We start from the raw sequence: 15,205 nt of genomic DNA, 5'->3' as shown, positions 1-15,205 counted from the left end.
GAGCCGTCGTGGGCATCACGTGTTGAGCAACAAGTATGCCGTCCCTCGGATGGACGTGAACCTGGGCATCGCATCTGCTAGCCTCAGCTGATGTTCATAATTCTCCATCGTCTTTAAACAGAGTAAACAAGTGGTTTTTTTGGCACCATGAACAAATTCCAAATTCTTCCCATAACCTACAGGGGGCACTGCATCGGCAGTTTTGTCGCATTTCCAAAAATGATAACTTGTGCACCCAACTTGTTATTGTCTCCCTGCCCAATATGCATACGACATGATCAACAAAGGAATTGCATTTGATCGTGTGATTAAAAGGATGTCTTGACACTGCTAATTCAGCTATTATAACCAAGCCAAGATCACAATACGACACATTATCCATCCATTAGGACCATACTCTGTGCAGAGCGTTGGTGCCGCCGAAGCAGTCTCCTTGGCTATTGGGAACAATCCTGGACGGGTCGCCACTCCGACACAGTATACCAGCATGCTGGCACTCATTTTGCCGACCTCGGAAGGATGACAGGCAGAGTCAACCCCACCTGGTGTTAATTCAACAGCTGAGCGGGATTTGAACTCAGGACCCTAGGATCCCAAGCCCACTACCTTAACCATTAAGCCAACACCAGGCATACACATTATACAACTGGAAAAAAAAAGCTGATGAGAAGGAGCTATCAATGATCAATGAGAATCAACATTCAAATTATTGCTCACAAAATGGGTGCAATCTCTCCAATGGTGGAAAATGTTACTTGCCCTCTCTCTAGACATCATACTTACCTCCCCTTTCATCATTCCTCCTTCCCAACCCTCTCATTCTCACTTATGTTGTTCCAATTAGCCCTGCATTCCCCCAACTTACATACACATGATATAGATCATCTCAAACAACTTCATGATGGTTTTACATATAGCCATTCAACCTTACCTGGCTGAATGCAACAATGAACCATTAACTTCAGTTGGGAAGCTTTCCATTTGTATATTGGGGTCATTGGATGAAGCTGCATTGTTGGAGGGAAGATCTCCAGCAATTTCAAATCGATTATCTCCAGCAATTTCAGATCGATTTCCATTGTCATCCATCCCCAACAATCCTTCCACAACCATGTCAATTTCAGGCAAAGCTTCATTTCTTTGAATGACCTCTGATAATAAGGACATTGTGATTGACATGAGAGTACATTGAGAATCATGTGCTCATAAATGTGCTGAGCTGTTCAAAATGCACACAAATGTCTGATTAGTGTAGCAACGATGACCAAATCCATCATTTTTGACTCATCACTGGAGTCCAAGTAATGTCACAAGTTTAACACGAGGTTTGATTACATATATGTCTATAAGGGTGGTGTCAGAATCTGAACAATTCTGAGGCCGTTTTCATTTGCTCGGTCACTGAAAGTGGATGGAGGTTGTTTTCATCCATTTGCTAGTCTCTTTATGAGCAGGATATCTCAAAAGGTTCTGGACGGATTCGGACAAAACTTGGTGGACAGTTGGGTGTGTGACAAGGACGAATTGATTCGATTTTGGTGAAGATCCGAATCTGGAAACAATTTTTTTTTTTTATAAATTGATTCTTCACCATTGAGAGATGGAGCCAAAAATGATAATATACCATGATATGTCAAAGTTATGGACGAATTTGGATGAAATTAGGTGAAGTAGTTTGGTATGTGATAGAGTCATATGGACTGATAAAACAACAGCCAAATAGATTATAATGACTTGCCCATCAGTGCCGTTCTATTTGGAATGAGAATACTGACCATTCTCGTTCAAACTAGAACGGCACTTGGTACAAACGTTGATCACATACCTCCGCCATACTGAACAGTTATGTTTTGTATCACACCGATAGGCCAAATCTGCTGACCTGAAACAAAATCGAATGGGCTTGTTGTTGTCACCAAACAAACTCATCCACCCAGCCATCACAACTCATCCACAACTTTTTGAGATGATATGCCATACAGTAGATAGCTTTTGTCCCTTTTTCTCAATGGTGATCAATCACTTAAAAAATTCTCATCTGGATCTGGATCTTCACCAAAATTGAATCAATTGGTCCTTGTCATACATCCAACTTGTCCACCAAGTTTCATCCGATTCTGTCCATACCTTTTTGAGATATCATGCTATATATAGTTTTTGGTCCCATCTCATAATGGTTAAGAATCACAAGATAAATATTTTTTTAATTCTAGTATCTGTCTCCAGATCCTGATCTTCACAAAAATCTAATCAGTTTATCCAGGTCACACACCCAACCTGTCCACAAAATTTCGTCTGAATCTGTTCATAACTTTTTGAGATATCTTGCCAACAGCCAAACAAACGAACAAGAAAAAGACGTCGTGCAGAACACGATACTTGCAAAATCCACCCCCCTCAACAATGGTTGCCATGGATTCATTAAATTGTCCATTTCATAAAGATTTGAACTGACAATCTCAAAGCAAAGGTCAATCAGATGAAAATTGATTATTTTTTAGAAGTTTGACCTTGAGTTGACCTTTTAATCTCAAAAAGAGTTGGTTTCCCTATTCAGTAATGCACTCTGCAATTTCTGTTTAATTTTCAACTTTTTAGCTCTCATGTATGAGCCTCGACAGTGTATACGAAAAAAGAAAAAGTAAAAGGCAATCGGATGAAAAATGACGATTTTAGAAATGAGGCCTATGTTGAGCTCAAAAATAATTGGTGATTTAAGTCATTGACCTGATTTTCAAATCCTGCTCAAACTTCAAGTCAATTAGATGAAAATTGAGGATTTTAGAAATCCGACAAAGTTGTTGACCTTTTCACCTCAAAAATAGGCTTCTTGCTCATGACAAACTTTACCAAGTGGTAAAGTTTTGTGAAGATTGGTTTAAAATTGTGACTTGTAGGCAATTGACAAACAAACAAACGACAGACAGACAGACAAACGCACAAGACCAACCAATATACTTGAAAAATCTTTGATTTTCGCAAGTAACAAACACAGAGACAGACAGACACGACGGGTGAAAACAACCTCCATCTACCTTCTTTGAAGTCGTCTTGGCTTTTACATGATTTGTAATTCAACTGAATACGCTGCAAGTTACCCTGATCATTCAACATCCTCAAGTGCACTGTGAATGACTGCTGATAAAATAGTGTGTATATCCAGATGGTTGTGGAGTACATCTTTTCATTAGCTCGACAAAACAAGTGATACAAAGTCATGGACTGATGGTCATTTTTTGTGGAATTGAGACAATGTTGTATTTCATTCGCAGGAGAAGGTAAACGTTTGTGTGGCGTTTTGAGAAGGGTAGATTTCAGAGTAATTGTCTAATGACAACAGGAGAAAGAAAAAAAATTTCTGAGCAAGCATCCAGATTTCCAATGAAGGAGGAAATCTAAATTACGCTGTACTGTATTGATGAGCTCTAACAAGGGCGAAACGTGTCTGCAGAGATGCTATTTCTTCTGATTGTGGCCGATCGAACTCTTGCCCTCAAGGCTCGATTCATGCTGCGAGGTGGCCTCCAGAGGTCACAGTTGAGCAAATTATGATGAATTTGTTCAGAGTACCAGCGATATCTCGCCTACTTTTTGTGAAGGACACCGTGGGATCTTTAATGTCCACCAACTCTGAGACACCAGAATGACAGTTTATAGCTGGCCCAACATTCAAACTCAGGCGAGATGGCTCAGAGGAGAGAATGTGTACCTCAAGGCCATTCTACCAACTCAGCGATAGTAACTATCTGTAATATTTTGCAAAAGCAAAAGTCTTGGCTACATTACTTGGCATTTGAGACAAAAGTGAGACTGAAGTGAAGCAAACCGTAACAAAAAAAAAAAAAAATAATAAACTTTTACCTTTAATCTCTGCAATTCCTTCTTTCATTTTAATTCCACTCTCTTTTTCAAATATTTTCAGCATTCCTCTTTTTTTCTCATCGTCAGCCTTCCCAATATCATCCATTTCCTCTGAAACGATGGAATTCACTTTTTTCACCGTCAACGTTGATTCCATATCATCCTTGTGGTGGATTCCATCAACTTGTCCTGACATTACTGAATCTTCCACCGACATGGAGCTTTCATGTTGCACAGGTTTTCCCACAAACGCTGTCTTGCTCACCTGAACTGGATTCTCCAGGGGAAGCAATTGCTTCTCAACACGAGCATATTCTTTCTGCTGGAGCCCGTGAGCTTGCGATGGCCTATCTGCCGAAACCTCCATTGGCTTCTGCTTATTTGTGAGCCATGATTCATCGTTCTCCACCAAACCTTTTACTGACCTTTCTCCAAGCTCCGACCTCAACTGTTCTTGGACATCCAAAGACAATTGTTTCAGCTCTGTACTTGCTCTGTGAGCTAGCTTCTGGCTTTCTACCAATTCCTTTGATGATAGAACCTTCAACCTATCTATAAGCTCCTTTTCCTCTGTTAGAACAAGTTGTTGAGACAACAGTAATTTCTCATCACTGCATGATTTCACTTTTATTCTTGGTTCCTCTATAACAAACCCTGAGCCGTTTACAAACTCAGATGCCTCTTTGAGACCAAAATCACATTCCTCTGCAGGCATTAGATTTGGCCTCGATAGCAATTTATTCTCCAAAAAGTCTGTACACATGAGCTCATCTTCTAACGGGGGCATTTCAGGGCATGGACTCTCTGGAAGCCCCAATACAGAACTTTCAATTGGTTTCTGTATTCCTGTCTTTTCAAAATCAAAATTGAAACTTTGTTCCTTCTCAGGTTCCACCACCTGCTCATCGATCTTTTGTGCGAAATTCCTCTTCGATTCAGATTCTTTTAGTCTGGAATGTTCTGCCACAGACTGTATGTACTGTGGCACAGGCCCCAGGTTCTCCGACATTAATCCAGGACAATCTGGTTTCTGTTGTTGCTGCTCTTTCAGCACTGGCTGCAGTTCCAACCCATCCCCATCTCCTGTGTCTTCCATTACATTGCAGTCATTCAAATCCTGATTAACAATCATATTTCCAAGGTTACCTCCTTGGCTTGAGCTGCAATTACCCATTATAAACATCCCCGTGTCCCCATCAGAGTCGGTCCCACCGAAGGCTGAACACTTATGACCAGATTCATTTTGACTTTCTAACTGTTCAAAGGGCACGTCGATATTTTCATCATCTAAACTTTTTCTCGATTCAATTTTGCTGGCTTTTTGTTTTGTTTTCTTTTGCAATTGTATGTCGACGTCTTTGGTTCTCATTTCAATTGTGGTTTCCACACAGATCACATTGAAAAATATATCCGTTCCATGCCCTCCATCATCATAGTCATCAACATCATCATCCGATTTTCTTTTCCGTTTCCTCTTATTAGAACTATGCTGTTTTTGCACAGCATCAGCATCTCCATCTCCATGTGCCTCTGTCATGTTAACAGTCTTGTTATCAGTCGTGTTTTCTGTACAAACTCCAACTGATTGAATCGAGACTTCTATTTTATCATTTGTTTCAGCTGGAACCTCTCCGAGGACTTTCCCATCTTTTGCAAGACTTTGTATTGGGACTCCAGATATAGAATCACCTATCTGAGTACATAAGCCCCTATTTTCAAACTCTGTGGAGTTGTCTACGACACGTCTCTCCTCCATAATCGCATTGTGGACTTCACACCCATTACTACCTTCAATATCGATAACATTTTCCAGTTCTACCTCTTGCCCTTTCTCACAGGTTTCTAGACACATCTGATCCAATTGACTTTTCAACTCTGTCTTTTTTGCTCCTTTTCTTTTTTTCCTTTGTGAAGGTTTTTCATGATCGGCTTCTTGTTGAGCACCATCGACAGCCAATTCCTCAGGAAGCAAAACAGAATTATCCTCATTTGAATTTCTGCTTTCATTTATTCTCTGAGTCCCCTGTGGACCTTTTTTTCGTCTACCTCGCTTACCTGACCCTTTCTTCTCCTTCCCTTCCTCCTCATGTTCTGCCCGATTTGATTGATCAACATTATCATTGAAAGAGGAAAAGCTACTCAAATGCTCATCATCGGGACATTCCATTGAGCCGGTCTTCTCTTGTGTAAAGGCAGCGTCATCTTTGGAAGATCGGCTCGCTCCTTTACGATGACTCGTCCTCTTCTTTTGATAATTTTTCTCATTTTCTAAAACACCCTTACGTCTCCCACCCCTCTTCCGTGTCTGAGAAGTTTGGCCTCGACCTCTGCCGCGGCCTCTGGAAGTTGAGACACATTCCCCAAGTTCTTCCTCTCTATTTTCAGGGTCACACTTGGATGCAGAAAATGCTGTAAAAAAAACAAAAAACAAACAATCAAATCAGCCAAGAAGACCTTAAAGATCATTATAAAACTCCAATTATTTATCTCATACAAGAAAACAGACTTTTTGGAACACCGTCTGCAATTCATACAATCACTTTATTACACAGAAAAAGAGTGAGGAGCTCGGCCGACGTTCCACAACATGCTCAAGGATGGTTGTGTATGCCAGTACGAGTATAGAATGCACACACTACTTAGTACACAACTCAAGGCATAAAATAACAGCTTTCTAATCTGGTGTTAACAAGTTCATGTCTCCAGATAAGTATTTGTTGATCACAATGATACTTTTATAAATCTTCATTGAAGAATAATGTCATCTTTTGACAGAATGGATGACAAGATGGGATTTTAAGATTTCTTGAATATTTTAAACAGCAATCCAACACTGATGGGGGAACTTGTACAAACAGCAAAGCAACAACATGCAATGCAAGGCAACAGCCTGCAAGGCCATGCAAGGCAACAGCAAAGGAAAACATCATTGTACTTTTATGTGCATTAGAAAAGCTTTAGTGGACAATGGACAAAGCAACACAGTAGATGGGATTTGAAACTTGAATCCCACTCGACATGAGCTAAGTGCTCAAATGAGAATGCCAAGCAGGCCAGGTTTAACAATGGTGAGATGCACACACTGAATCAGCACTTTGATGAAAAACGACATTTATTTGGTTGTACATTTAAATGTAAACCTGGGGTTGGCCTAGTAAAGGCAGCTGGCTTTGGAACTTAGGGTCCCGAGTTCAAAATCCTGGTGGCAGTTGAATCAACACCACATAGGGTTGACTCAGCCTGTCATCCTTCTGAAGTCGGTGAACTGATTACCAGTGTACTGGGGTAATAACCATTCAGGGGAAACCTGCGTCGGAGTGGCGACACATCCAGGACTGTACTCCTTGCAAATGAAACTGCTGTGGCAGCACTATGCACTTTGACAGTGTGAAAGGAATGGTATTATTATTGCATTTAAATTTCTAAATGTACGTTTTTAATCAAAAGTTACAGCAAAATAACATGCACTTCAAATCAGATGAACATCTTTAACCACAATGTGCATTTTTCGTCTTAAATCTGAACTGTTTGTGAAATAATCAACATCAATCTTTACAAATGAAGGATGTACATTAATATACAATGCGTGTATGTATACATATATATATATATATATATATATATATATATATATATATATATATATATATATATATATATATATATATTGTTGTACATTTCCGCCGTGTTCGGCGTGTGGACGACCGCTTCAGCCAAATCGCGGTCGTGCGCCCACCGAAGTCCGCAATCCAGTCGTGGCTTTCCGGACCAACCCCAGAAACCAGCCACGGATGCCTTAACGCACCATAAACTAGTCAATACTCTGTCCACGCACTATAGGGTCAATCACTGAATTGTCGATATACCTAACTATTCGCGCAGACAGAAATACCGAGCGTTGATACCTCGACGGGAACTTGTACGGACACAAGCCGCTTAAGCGTGCCTGTTCAGTGTGCATAGCTGAGCAAGTCCCATCAGACCAGATTATCTCTTCTATCGGCTTAATTAGCCAGTTAATTCCCGATACGTGCCGAGGCAGTCAATACAAAGAAAATGACGCAAACGAGCAGGTGAACATTTGAACAATGGGCATTTATTTTCAACACGTAAGCAGTCAACGGGGGGATGGGGACAAGACACGAGCAAAGCCAAAAGCAGAGTTCTATGTTTCTATACAAGCACGTACTTATGGCAGTTCTACTTAAGGGAAGACAAGGCGCCACAGACTCTTACACAAAAACCCAAGGAAAGAAAAGGGCTCACGAGCCTTTATTTCCAACTCAGGAGCCTGGTTGACCGAGGGCTCTGAGAGACCAGGCTGGTTACCTTGCCGCCCCTTGGTGGCGACTCGGTGGTCTTTGTCTCGCTGGCCCGTTGCCAACGTGGCAGCGGCCCAAATGGCGACTTGGTCGGTCGGGGGCCTGGCGGCGTACCCGACTCCCCACGCTCCGCTCTCCTCGTCGAACCGCTGGCTTGGTTGGTTGGGGCTGGTGGCGCGCCCGACTCTTCGCGCTCCGCTCTCCTCGACGAACCACCAACGAACTGCTTGCCCGCCAACGATCCCCTCGCCCGCCAACGATCTGATCTCTCGGCGTCCCAACGCGCCTTTTTATAGCCCCGAGGGGTGAAGCCGCTGTACGTTTCGCCACCCGGAGCCGGCACTTCCCCCTTTCACCCTTGAACCTTCGCCCCAGGCTGGCTCCGCTCCTTTCACCTCTGATTGGCCAGTTCCCTTCACGGCAAAGTCCGTTTTGATCTGATTATGGTAATCAGCCGTCTTCACGGCTGATTTGCACACAGACGCTGGAGAATGTGGCTCCTATCGTGGCGCGGCGTGTCCGCGTCGACGGCATCTTGCCGCCGTTACTGAGGCGGGCGTGATTGTGTCGCGATGTTGATGGCGCTGTGGTGGGGATGACGTGGTTGTGGAGTTGTTGACGTTGTGGTGGGGATGGCGTGGTTGTAGAGTTTGTTGGCATTGTGGTGGGGATGGCGTGGTTGTAGAGTTGTTGGCGTTGTGGTGGAGATGGCGTGGTTGTAGAGTTGTTGGCGTTGTGGTGGTGGCAGAGTGGTTGGAGAGTTTGTTGTTGAGGAGATGTTGTTTGTTTAAAATAAAAGATAGAAAAAGAATAACGGCTAACTCAAAGATGCACAGCCCGGCACACAAACAATTCCCTTTACACATCGGTGGGGGAACCTAACCTGAAACATGTACTTATCGAAATAACTGATCTCTGGGGAATCTGAATGGTATTCTGTGAATTTCCACCACCGTAACAATAAATATATATATATATATATATATATATATATATATATATATATATATATATATATATATATATATATATATATTTTGTTACGGTTCTGGCTTCGAGTGGGCAAGAGCCACTCTCATAGTATAATTCGAGTTATTTTACAGTATTTTATTTAGTTACGTGTACTGTGTTCATGGAAGCAGATCTGTGTTGCGAGTGTATATATTAGGTGTCCAAAAAAAAAAAATGACCGTTTTTACAGCCATTTTTCCCTGCTGTGCAGGGGTTGGGCTTTTTCTTGAGGCAATGTTTTTTTATGGCTGGAATATTAGGTGTCAAATACATGTTAATTTCCTACTTCCACATTGTCATCTGCAGCCATATTACTTGCACCTCACAGTGCAAACACAATTTTCCCACTTTTTAATCCATTAAAACCTCAGCAGACGTTGGCTTAGTCAGGTCAGGTTCGATCTGTGACCTGCTACAGGTACCATGTAAACCTGTACTAACCTGTTCCATGGTCGGGTTGTCGGCGACTAAACCGTCTCCCCCACCAGGTTTTCTGGTGAGGAGGGTGTTTGGATATGGACACCCAGCAGGATTAAAAACAAAACCTGTCAAAGGGCGGAGGAGCTCCTTGTGAGCCAACGGCCATCCATATCTAGTGCCCAACTGTGTCTGCGGACGTCCTCCTGCAGTTGGGTTACTTCTTATTAGGAGGTTGGTGGCAGGATTTGCACTCCAGCCACCGTAAAACGCTTCATTCCGCAAAACGCAAAAACGCAAAAAAATCTGAAAACCCACTCCGTGGGAGTACCTCCTGTGCAGCTTCCCTTCGCAGGGCAGCTCACCGGATGATGGGATTGGGGCAAAGCCTTCGGGACCCCCAATCTTTGATAGGGAGGAAACCACGGGGTAACATCCTGGGTCAGATTGCGGGAGAGTGTGTCGGAGTGGTGCTGGTGTCGTCCACCAGACGGCGGTCTCCTTGGGTTAACCTGAGGCGGTCCCTTCGGGTGGGTGCCTGGAATGTCCTATCCCTAAGAGAGGATGATCACCTGTCTCTGTTATCATCTGAGCTCAAGCGTTTGGACATCGGGATTGCAGCTCTCTCTGAGGTTCGGAGACCGGATTGCGGCGAGATAATGGTGGGTGGTTACACCTACTACTGGTCTGGTCGCTCTGATGGTTACCATACCCAAGGAGTTGCTGTAGCTGTGTCCAATAAGCTGACCCCAATGATAATTGAGGTAACACCGGTCAACGAGCGTATTATGAGATTAAGGATTCGTCACTCCTTAGGTGTCATTTCCCTGGTCTCTATTTACGCTCCGACTGAGGCGAGTGATCTCACCGTGAAGGATGCATTCTACGCCACACTCGAGTCTGTGGTTGACCAGTGCCCCAGACGAGATACACTTCTAGTCTTGGGGGATTTCAATGCATCGACTGGAACTGATAGGGATGGTTATGAGGTGTGTGTTGGTCCCCATGGGTCAGGAACTATGAACCAGAATAGCACTAAGTTCCTTGACTTTGCAAGAAGTCATGGACTTAGGGTGGCTGGGTCATGGTTTCAGCGCCCGCAAGCTCATCGCTGGACTTGGTATTCCAACGCTGGCGGTGTGGCAAAGGAGATTGACCATGTCCTCATTGGCGGTCGCTGGAGGATGATCCAGAACTGCAGGGTCTACCGGAGTGCTCAGTTCCTCAATACTGACCACAGGCTTGTTGTAGCAACTCTAAAGCTGCACCTTAAATCCTGGAGAATGGTACCATCCCAGCCTAGGCTGGATGTTGCCAAGCTCAGGGATGAGAGAGTAGCTGAGGAGTTTGCGAACAGGCTGAGTGGACACTTGGGGGGAGTCTGGGTGCTTTGGGGGTCCTGAAGAGTTGTGGAACACCTTCAAGACCACCGTCCTTGATGTTGCCGGTGGATGCCTTGGAGTTCACCGCAGGGCAAAGAAGAATTTTGTCTCTCAAGGGACACTGGATACCATTGACCAGAGTCGCAGGGCCAGGCTGAATGGCAGAGCCGAGCTGTTCAGGGAGCTGAGGCGTAAAACTGTACGTGCACTGAGGGTGGACAAGGAGGCCTATGTGCGAGGAATCTGTGAGGGGTAGAGCATCACCTGTGGACAGGTGATTCTCGTCCCGCTTACAGGGAATTCGCGCATTACGTTCATCCAAGCCCATCCCTCGGAGCACTGCAGTTCGAGCAGAGAGTGGTAGGCTCTTGACAGAGGAGTCTGAAGTGAAGGCCCGCTGGGCCGGTTACTTGACGGTTGTACCAGGCTGATCCCCCAGCTGTCGAGTTGGACGTCAAGGGTGTTACAATCCCTGTTGCTGACCCTCGAATCAACTGTGGTCCACCATCGCTTGTGGAAACACGGGCTGCGGTGAACCAGTTGAAACGGGGCAAAGCTCCAGGGATCTGTGGCATCCATGCCGAACTTCTCAAGGCTGGTGGAAATGCTGCACTCGCGTCGTTGCATGCAGTTTTGTGCTCTGCCTGGAACACAGGCATCATCCCAACTGACTGGAAGAGGGGCCTTGTTGTCCCTCTCTGGAAAGGAAGGGTGATCGCCAAGACTGCAACAACTACCGAGGGTGACCGCTGCTCTCAGTGCCGGGCAAGGTCTTTGCTCGGATAATTCTTGATAGGGTTCGCCACCATCTGCTTGAGCACCAGCGTCCAGAGCAGTCAGGCTTTACACCAAAGAGGTCAACGATTGACCGTATCCTTGCACTTCGTGTACTCACCGAACGCAGACGAGAGTTTCGGCAGGGGCTGCTTGCAGCCTATGTTGATCTCTGTAAAGCGTTCGATTCAGTGAATCGGGATGTCCTCTGGAGGATTCTTGGTCTTCGTGGGGTGCCACCGAAACTGATCGATCTGATGTCTGAACTCTACTCTGGTACTGAGAGTGCTGTGAAGTGTGGTGGTACCGCCTCTGACTTATTTCCAGTTGTTACTGGAGTTCGTCAGGGATGTGTACTTGCCCCACACTTTTCAGCACTTGTATGGACTGGATTTTGGGAGGATGTCGGAGAGATCAAGTTGCGGTGCATCGTTTGGCAATGTCAAGATCTCGGACCTTGATTTTGCAGATGATGCAGTCATCTTTGCGGAGACTTTAGACATCCTCTTGGGGGCCCTCGAGGTACTGAATGAGGAGTCGGAGCCGTTGGGATTACAGTTTCTTGGGTCAAAACAAAGATCCAGGCTTTCGGTGACATCTTGGATGCTGCTGTCCTGTCTGTGTCTGTTTGTGGTGAGGATGTTGAGGTCGTGGATAGATTCACTTACCTTGGCAGTGATATTCATGTCTCCGCAGGTTGTGAGCCGGAGGTCAATAGACGTCTGGGTCGGGCCTGGGGAGTCATGGATTCACTGGATCATGGGGTGTGGCGTTGCCGGTACCTGTGCGGGAGGACGAAAGTCCGAGTCTTCAGGTCCTTGGTACTTCCAGTCTTGCTCTATGGGTGCGAGACTTGGACTTTGACCAAGGATCTGAGACGGAGACTTAATTCCTTTGGTACCAGGTCTCTTCGGAGAATCCTTGGCTATCGCTGGTCGGATTTTGTGTCCAACGAGCGGTTGCTGAGAGAGACTCGGATGAGATTTGTTACCTGCATAGTCCGTGAGCGTCAGCTGCGGCTGTATGGACATGTGGCTCGTTTTCCTGACGCTGATCCTGCTCACCAGATTCTCTCAGCGAGGGAGTCTCATGAGTGGAGGAGGCCAGTGGGCCGACCACGTGCCTCATGGTTACAGCAGGTTGACCATCATCTCAAGGAGATGGGGATGGGCCTGGCATCTGCCTGGGGGACGGCCAGACGGAGGCCCCTGGAGTACCGGCGGAAAGTGGACGCAGCGACGCGCTGTTCTGGCACATGCTCCCATACCTGACCTGAGACGTTGGCCTTCTCTTTCAAAACTCCCCAAACCGCCTTGAACCGGCTCCATGCATTTCCTCTCAAGAAGTCCGCAACAGATGACACATCAATCATCTTGAGGGGGACAGCATGCCAAAACATTTTCTGGCAGCATTCCACATCCCGGATCCTCAGAGAGCCGATCCCGATTGCGCTAATTAATTGCAGAGAAGAGGGTGCCCCACCCCCCTCCCCCGAGCCGATATTCCACCAATGGGAGAGAATGAGCCGTGGATAAAAGGTGGAGCACATCAATCTATGAGAGTCGACTGTCCAGTCTGCTTGAGTCTGGAGATAGTTGAAAGGAGAGTCAGCAGTCTGGGCTCTTGTCCGTCCAGCTTCATCTGCCCTTTCATTTCTCTTCTCTTATGCCTTTCACTGTCATTCTCTCACACATTTCACTTTCATTTCCTCTTGCACCTACCTATCTCCTTCTGCTTATGCTTATGCACACCTTCGCCTCGCATTCCATTCGCTGTATTCAAGTTATCTGGCTTTGTCACCGGACCCCTTCGCCAAGTGGTCCCACCAAAACCCGTGCCGTGAATGCTCCATCAACGGACATGCGGATTGGCATGGCACATTGGCAGTATGGCGAGAGGGGGGGGGGGTCCGGACCAGCAGAACATTTGTGCCAGAACTATTGGGTGGGGCGAGCTCAACCGAGTTAGTGCAAAGTGTGCAGGGGCTTGATTCATCCCCCTATTCTTCATTGTAGAAGAATTGTAGAACAAAGTGTGCAGGGGTCCAGTGTATTGGAGAGACCTCAAAGAGACTAAAAACAAGGCGACACATGAATTCCAGTTAGCCGTACATAGAAAGGATCCGCTCTCCCACATCACAAGGCACAGCATCAGACAAGACCATCAATTCATGTTCACTGAGGTTGAGGTGATCGGACAAGATCATCAATTCATGTTCACTGAGGTTGAGGTGATCGGATAAGCGGACAACCGAATGTCGAGACAGCTGCAAGAGGCCTGGTATTCAAATGACAATTCAATTAATAGACATATTGATTTACACCCTGCATATCAAGCATTATGTCAACAGCTCAAACGTCTGTAAACACACTGCATGTGACAATCACCCCGAGCACTTTCACAGAACGTATCGAAGAAGCAATTCGTTAATTGACAAAGTGACGTCAATCCAGGTGTTATTAATCAGGATGATTAATCTCTCAACGTTATGTATAAATTACACCGTATCTGTTTTTTAATCCTGTCTCTGATGGGATCGAAACATAACTTTATTAAAACTTTCTTCCCAGTGATCGATCTTATTTTATCTTCAAAAAAAAAAAATATATATATATATATATATATATATATATATATATATATATATATATATATATATATATATATATATATACATACATACATACATACATACATATATGATTGTGCAGGTTCCAAAAAAAGAAGTATCGGCGTTTATGTTTATGACTGCACGCATGCGCACAAACACTCGCCACTGATTAGGGAAACTTGCATGCATGAGACCGCCTCTCACTCCTGTTCTTGGTCAATGATATCAAGTACCAATGTGTTATTAATTACCCTGCTAGAAGGAATGTCCCAATGCACCGCAGTTTCACTCAAACAGAAAAATAAAACAAAAAAACAAAATGCCAATCTGAACTCAGGGATATTTAAAGTTGAGGCTAAATAAAGTTAAAATCCCATATACTCTTAATTTATTAATTTTCTCCAAATGTTCTTGTGAATCCATGTAAAATGCATCACTGTCCCTTGTTTTCACATGCTGATTGTGATGTATATAGAGCTCCAATACGAGTTCACTGGATGAATCAAATGGAAAAAGCCCAAAAAATTAAATTAAAAAAAATTAAAAAAAAATCATTCTCTGTCAAAATATTTTACTTACATTTGCGTGAACGCTTTTTACGTTTCTTCGGGCGGTTACGCTCTTCCTCCTCTTTTGCAAGTAGTTGTGCAAAATACTCAAAATCTATCTGCTTGCGCTCCACTGAAAAACATTAAATATATAATTAACAGCAGCAAAAATAGCAACAAAAGAAGCAACAATGTTAAAGTCTGTTTTTCAAAACCACAAGTGCTGGAGCACAAGGAAGTTCCAAACAAATATATTGTGCGGCCAAAACTAAACCATCA

General features: G+C 44.5%; 1 protein-coding gene across 4 annotated transcripts in view; it reads right to left on the bottom strand.

Moving 5' to 3' along the window:
* The window catches only part of LOC147020814 (uncharacterized), a 125,187-nt gene that overhangs the window by 37,606 nt on the left and 72,376 nt on the right, over nt 1-15,205 (bottom strand). For all 4 annotated transcript variants that reach the window (XR_015061971.1, XM_085896448.1, XM_085896446.1 and 1 more), the window contains exons 10-12: nt 14,958-15,059; nt 3,862-6,270; nt 932-1,151 (exon numbers count right to left, since the gene is read on the bottom strand). Coding sequence is in view for 3 of the 4 variants with exons in the window: in XM_085896448.1 (XP_085752574.1) it covers nt 932-1,151; nt 3,862-6,270; nt 14,958-15,059 (2,731 nt within the window). In the remaining variant the exon portion in view is untranslated. The remainder of the gene's footprint in view (nt 1-931; nt 1,152-3,861; nt 6,271-14,957; nt 15,060-15,205) is intronic.

This window comes from Eptatretus burgeri, chromosome 9 (assembly GCF_056783735.1).
Source record: "Eptatretus burgeri isolate ZD-2024b chromosome 9, Ebu_testis_v1, whole genome shotgun sequence".
In the NCBI taxonomy this organism is placed as follows: domain Eukaryota; kingdom Metazoa; phylum Chordata; class Myxini; order Myxiniformes; family Myxinidae; genus Eptatretus; species Eptatretus burgeri.
The sequence above is the reverse complement of the archived record's forward strand: the minus strand, read 5'-3'. Positions and strand labels throughout refer to the sequence as shown.